General features: G+C 43.7%; 1 protein-coding gene across 2 annotated transcripts in view; it reads right to left on the bottom strand.

Moving 5' to 3' along the window:
- Nucleotides 1–6,887, bottom strand: part of ntn1a (netrin 1a) — a 59,517-nt gene that overhangs the window by 5,014 nt on the left and 47,616 nt on the right. For both annotated transcript variants that reach the window (XM_008316775.3, XM_008316776.3), the window contains exon 6: nucleotides 1,691–1,765. In XM_008316775.3, coding sequence (XP_008314997.1) covers nucleotides 1,691–1,765 — 75 coding nt within the window. The remainder of the gene's footprint in view (nucleotides 1–1,690; nucleotides 1,766–6,887) is intronic.

Below are 6,887 nucleotides of genomic sequence, written 5' to 3'. Positions count from 1 at the left end.
CGCGCGGCCGTGCATTTTTAAAACAAACCCCCCCCCCCCCACCCCAACCCCTCTCGCCTGCCCCCCGCCACCTCCTGTGATTCTTTATGTGCGCCTTTATATCAACCACAGAAGGTCGGAGTGTGGAGCGGCGCCCCCCTGCTGCTCTTTTCTAAAGCTACATTAGAAATCCCTGGATCTGTCCTGTACGTTCACGTCGCTCCTGACTTTCTGATTGGTTGCGGCCAACTTTCATTTGGTAAAATGATACACAGGCAATTTCTTCTTCTTTTTCTCGGTTTGTGAGCTCCATATACCATATACACTATATATAAATACTATATATTTATATTATTATAATTAATTAATTTAAAAAATAAAAACGTAACCACTATTTTTTACTACCTTTACTGTTAGACTCCTACATATATATTTCACTATGTTGCAGCATCAATATAAAAAATAGTAATTGCTTTTATATCTTCTACTGTCATATATATATATAAATATATACAAACATATATGCACATATATGTATGTAAATACATACAAACATATTTGCACATATAAATATATATATAAATACATACAAACATATATGCACATATAAATATATATATATAAATACATACAAACATACAGTATATGCAAATATATTTGTATATATATTTATATATATTTCCTTATTTTTCTATATTGTGACAGCCACATTCTGACTTCTGTCTCTTCCACTTTTGTCTCCGTTACATGTGTGGACGTAACTGATCTGCTGCCTCACATCTGCAAAAGTAGATTTTAAGAAAGTTTCTCTTTGCTTTTTACCGAAATTGATTGTCCAAAAAAAACCCCCAAAAATCAAATAAATACAGCTTTTTGGTGGAGACTCTGGACTGGAACATTGGTGTTTCACTCATGAACCCTTTCTCATGATGCCACCGAGGTGGGAATCTGTGGAAGAGGATGTGTCTATAAGCCAAATCCCTGCAGAACAAAGCCCAGGGCTGTCCGTCAAGCTGCTGAGGTATGCTCTAGGATGCCGCTGCTTGGTTGACCGCTTCGGAAGCCCGACTTCAATCGGGGTAGGGGACAGAGGGGAGAGGTCATACATCTTATCCACACCTTGAATAGCACGGCGGACGGACGCCCACAGGAATGCAGTGAGAGACGGGCTGGTTTTTGGGGGGAAGAAAGCCGTTTTAATGAGGATCTCTTAGTGAGCGCCCACTGTCCGTCACACCGCTTTGGCTTTATCCGCTCTGGTCTTTTAATGCCTGGCCTGCTCTGGGACGACCCTTCACACTCACCCACCCACACCCACCTCAGCGTAATTCTTTATCCTGTCTTTTCTCTCCTGGTGTTTGACTGCTTCTCTCTTCCTCCGTTCAGATCAGCACTCTGCTGTTTGATCCTTTGTCTCTGTCCTCAAAAGCCGGAGTAAGCCATCAGCTAAAGGCCGCACATGTAAACTACGGCCGCCGTCCGTGGCAGGACATAACGCAGGAAGATTAAACATTAAGAACAAACCGGAAAAGTCGCAAATGTCACGTCAGCGCTCGCAGAAGATTTACTGCGGAATGAACCGGAAATGTTTTCATCTCGGTCGGTGAAAATGATGGTGAACGGATGGGTCTGTGTTTGTATTTTTAGAGAAGACGACACGATCATATAGATGTAGATATAGATCATAGAGACGACAGGACGTCCGTCTTACCGTAGTCTTTGTTGCAGTATTTCTTCATGTTGATTTTCAGTTTGCCTTTTGACGCCTTGCAGTATGAGTCACAATCTGCAGAAGAAGAAAAAAAAAATTAAACATATTAGGGAGAAGGAGAAATAATGATAAGCAATGGTGAGTTTTGTTGAACTGCTCAAAAAAAATTTTTTTTTTACTTTTATGAAACATTTTTCATTTAAATACATGAGGAAAAAAAGATGTGGAAAATACAATTTTTTAAATTTAAAATTCACTCTAAAATTAAATAATATAAATATATATAATTTAAATATTAAAATCATTGTTATTTTACTAAATATACCAGGTTTTATTTCCATTTTTTGCTTTTTTTTCTTGTGTCAATTTGAACTCATCAGCGTGCTGGAAAATTAAAACAAACAAAAAAGAAATAAAACGCTGATGACCGACTGGTGGTTTTGTTGGTGTCGAGGTCGTTCAGCAGACGGACATCCAGGTCATTTTAATCACAGGTTTGTAGATGAATGATAACGACTGCACTTATTTTTACTTTGGGGACTAATTGGTTGACACATATTGGATTTGATGACAACGTCCAGTGGGACTATTATGGTCTGTGGTCCGTCGTGTCTCCAGGCTCGTGTGTGACGGTGGGAACCTCTGAATTATGCTGATGAGAGCGGACGCGTTTTTGGTAGAAATACAGATTTGTACGGCTGTCACACAACTCACTCCCTGTGACTGTGGGAATGAGTCAGTCCCTGCGAAGACCACCCTCCATCCACATCACCCCCCCCTCCTCCTCCACCCACCTCCCTCTGAAATCTCACCATGCTTGTCACCTCAGCCCCCGACCTTCTGAAATAAATAACCCCAGGATCACTTCAAGGCCTCGCCCAGGACCATGTCAAGCTTTTGCATTTATTGCGCTGCGGACAAGCGAGAAGGAGCGCTGAGGGCTGGCAGCTATTTGAGGGGAGGAGAATGTGGGGGTGTGAAGCAGGTCACGGCCAGACAAAGGGAGGTCAGGAAGGAGGACTAGCCATCCATGAAGAAGAGAACCCTTCTCACCAAGGGGGGGGGGGGGGGGGGGGGGGGTCGGAGGGGCGCGGTCCACTCTGGATACGGTAAAATAAAAAAAAAAAGATAATTATGCAAAGTGGTTAACAAACTGAGCTAATGCTAATGCTCACATACAGTAGATATGTATGGATGTCCGGGCTCGGCGTTAGCACGTTGTTAATTAACGTCGACCGTTATTGTAACGAACACAAACGGATTTTCTGAAGTATTTTTGAAACACAAACATTTGCCCAGAACCTGAACTTTTTTTTTTACAGCAAACATCTGTTACTGCACTTTGTACTGCAATACTTCACATTTAAACGTTCTTAGCTCCGTCCCCCGATGCTACCGTAGTTAGCGCTGCATCTCTGTGGCCGACCGTGGTCCAGCAGCCTGGCCATGCTGCAAATCAAGGCCCAGCTGTCTGTGCCCGGGAGGCCCCACCCGTGGTCTGCGCCCCGGAGGTTTAATGAGCTTTTAAATTAAAAAAAGAAATTGGATAATGTTGATGTTGATGTTAAAAAATATATATATTTGTACTATATATATATATATTTGTAATTTGATGAAATGATATAAACGTATGACACCAACAGCTGAGTCTAAGGAAAAATCATTGAATGGTTCATAATGTGGAAACATTTTTCAATTATTTTTAGTGGACAAATATATATATATATATTTAACTGAACAGAAACGCACCATTCAAAATAAAACAAACATTATATTTTATATATATGACAGAGACGGTATCTCCGCTTTCCACCTCGGCCTGCGTGCTGCGCTGTCACACTGCCAGACACTGCCATAAAAATGTTAGACTCAAAGTTTCTTGCTCCCAGCTGGCATGAATTGAATGAGGGTCTGAATGGGTTGACAGTGTGGTAATGTGCGGGGAAAAAAAAGGAGGAGGGGGGGGGGGGGGGGGGAGGGAGGGAGGCAGGGAGGGAGGCTGCCGGAGATGGATGGATGGCAAGTAGTAGTGACTGGAGGAGAGTGATGGGGCGGTGGAAGAAGGATTGGAGCTTTCAAGCAGCCTGAATATGAACAGACTTCATTGTTGCGAACAGATCTTTGCTCCGTGCCTTTACTCTCCTTTATGCTCTGCTTGAATGAGGTTGCCGGGGGAACTCCGCGACAAGGAAAAATGTGCCCCGAAAAAAAAAAAGAGGAGGAGGTGGGAGGATGGATGCTGGTAGAAAGCGAAGGGGTGGAGAGGTTGACAAAAAGAGAAAAAAAGGAGACAGGAGTGAAGTTTGTCAGGGGGTTGGGAAGAGAAAGAGGGGGAGCAGCAGTTTGGGGGAAAACCCCAGATTTGAAAATAAAGGTAGTGAGTGGGGGGGGGCGCGGAACTGCAGCCGGTGATAGTAAATAGAGAGTAAAAAAAAACAAAAAGTACACAAAGTAAATGAAACAGAGGAGTCTAGTATATGAGCTTCACCTGATTACCATGTAAATGAATGAAGGGGGAGCCGTGGAGAAGAAGCTTTGTTTTCTCATAACCCCCCCCCACCCTGCCCCCCCCTCCCTGATGCCATCATGATACTTCCCTTTGATAGCCTTTCATTCCCCATTAGTGTACCCCTGAGACACAGCTCCAGGCCCTGCTGAGGGCACCCCCAGACCCCTATTTAGGCCCAGGCAGTCCCCTACCGTGAGGACAAATGTTCCCTTTGTCAGTGTGTTACAAGCAGGGAAGTGGGAGCCGTCCTGTAGCACTGAGCTAAAATCTGCTCTGGGTGTTCTGAGTACACGCAGTTACTACAGCGCTTTGTTTCCAGCCTTTCAAAGCAGCGCGGAGTACGAAACTGAGAGGTGGACCTCTGCCCCGTCATCAAAGTGCCGTTCAGGAACTTTGGGCTAATCGTTCTCGTTTGAAATGCCTCCTCCTTTAAACTGCTTAAAAAACACGATACAGTACAAATACACACCAGCGCCGCCGCGGAGCCGGGACACGGACGGAGCCCAGGTGACGGAGGTGGATTAACTCAAGTCCTTTAGAGAACGTGAGGGTTTTTAAATCTTCTCAGTCAAAGCTCGAGGGTAGGATCTCTTAGAGAACCTCGGTTTGGTTTGTTGTAGAGCGACAGTAAGAGAACCGGCCTGACAAGAACCTTCTGGAATCACCTGGAGTTCCCGCCTTTAGTCTGGGCTACGACGATGGGGTTTAGTGCAGAACAAAGAATTAGAGTAAATGGGATAAAATATATGAAAAAATGTAAAAAAAAAAAAAATTTTATATGTGCTTCTTTTTTTTCAAATAAGTTTGAATTAGAAATTCTGACAGTGGAGAAAAAAAGTGAAACTAAAATAGGAAGTACTCAAATTTAAATTTAAAATTAAACTAAAACAAATAGAGAACTTTAACACCCTGTGAATAAATTAAAAATACTAATAATAATAAAAAACACCCCGTGAATAAATTAAAAATAATTAAAAAAACAATATACCTGACTGACCAAAAATATCTCTTCTTCTTGGTTTCACTTTAAAAAAGCTGCACATTTATACATAGTTGATGATAAAAATAATAATAATAATTACACATTTATTACTCTTATTATAATTATTTATTCTAGGTAATAAAATAACGTCACTTTCAGGATCATCCCTGTGAATTTATAAAATATTTTAAATTATATTATCACTGGCTAATATTTATAACTAACTTATGTAGCATAACAATGATGAATATTATTTTTTCAGCCTTTTTTATTCCACTCGGACCAAAAATGTGTGTGTGCAGAAGTGTGAGTAAAAATGTCTCCCCGTCTCTTACTGTACAGTTATCACAAAACACACAATACACCATAAATATATAGGTTAAGAAAAGACAAACAACTGTGAACGTGTCAGGAGTAAGAAAAGAAAAAAAAATCCATATCCTCCAGCTGAGCTGACGTGTGTGCAGCCGCTACGGTTTTCTCACTGATAAAATCGAAAAGCAGCCGCGCGTGTGGAAATCTGATCTGAGGACAGTTCTCCAGTCTATCAGTCTGATCTGGACACACTCTGGCTGTATCATGACACCAGCCGCGGTGTGAACATGTGCACAGACGCAGGGCCGCGGTGCAGCACGGTGTGTTAGGAGGAGGAGGAGGAGGAGGAGGAGGAGGAGGAGGAGGAGGAGGAGGGCTATCGCCTTCGTAAATACTGATTGAGAAACAAATTGCAGTAAATAAAGCATGTAATTAGATTACGGAGCCCACTGGGCTGCCCCGCTCCGTGAGCTCGACTGCTCACACCACGGCCCAGAGCCTGGATCCTGTCCAACAAAAGGCACAGATAGAAGGAGGCGAAGGGAGGAGGAGGAGGAGAGAGAGAGAGAGACAGAGAGAGAGAGAGAGAGAGGCACCCACTCCTCCCTCCTCCCTCCCTCCTCCCTCCCTCACCTCTCCTTTCATTCTATTGTCAGAGTAAAAGATGGTTTGTTTTTTTTCCAACAGCCACCGAAGACTCTGCTCAGATTCTTGACCTGATTTGAGGTTTCACTCTCAGATGCTGAGCACTGAGGTTGTTTTTGGGATGAGTCAGCAGGGACTTCTGTTGGTTTTCACCCAAAAGCCCAAGGAATGAGGAGAGGAAACGGCGCGGCCAAGGTTTTCATGTCACTGAATGCAAAAATTATGATGCTGTTGATGAGAACCTGATATGGAAGCGTTCTATTTCTGGCTCTACCTACTGGAAAAATATGTCCTTTACCATTACTGCTTCTCCCGCTCACACAATTAGCAGTGAAACAGGATCCACGCCGAAGTGACTGTCGGCAGAGAAGTGAACTGGGTGTGTGAACCAGAGTCACGTCCAAAAAATCTAAGGAGGGGTCGGACGGAGAGAGCGTGATCACTTCCAGCTTTGGGCGACTCACTCAACCTCGTTACCCTCACGAGCCTCATCGTCGTCACTCCGATTCTCCTTCTCCTCATCACCATCAGTTACTTTCGCGTCCCGAGCGCTCCGACCATCGCAGGTCACCACCGCTTAATCTCCTCCACATTTAGTTGCCGTGCAGACGTCTCTGTCACGACCCGTGGGAGTGGCGACTCACACCATCCGTGACCTACTCGCACAATGTGTGTTTTGTCTGGGCCACACCATCGGAGGTATTCTCCACGCCTTCCTGCCTTCCGTGTGGTCGAGGGGGGGCGGC

The sequence above is a fragment of the Cynoglossus semilaevis genome, chromosome 9 (assembly GCF_000523025.1).
Source record: "Cynoglossus semilaevis isolate Cse_v1.0 chromosome 9, Cse_v1.0, whole genome shotgun sequence".
Taxonomy (NCBI): domain Eukaryota; kingdom Metazoa; phylum Chordata; class Actinopteri; order Pleuronectiformes; family Cynoglossidae; genus Cynoglossus; species Cynoglossus semilaevis.
This window is presented reverse-complemented; position numbering and strand designations above follow the sequence as displayed.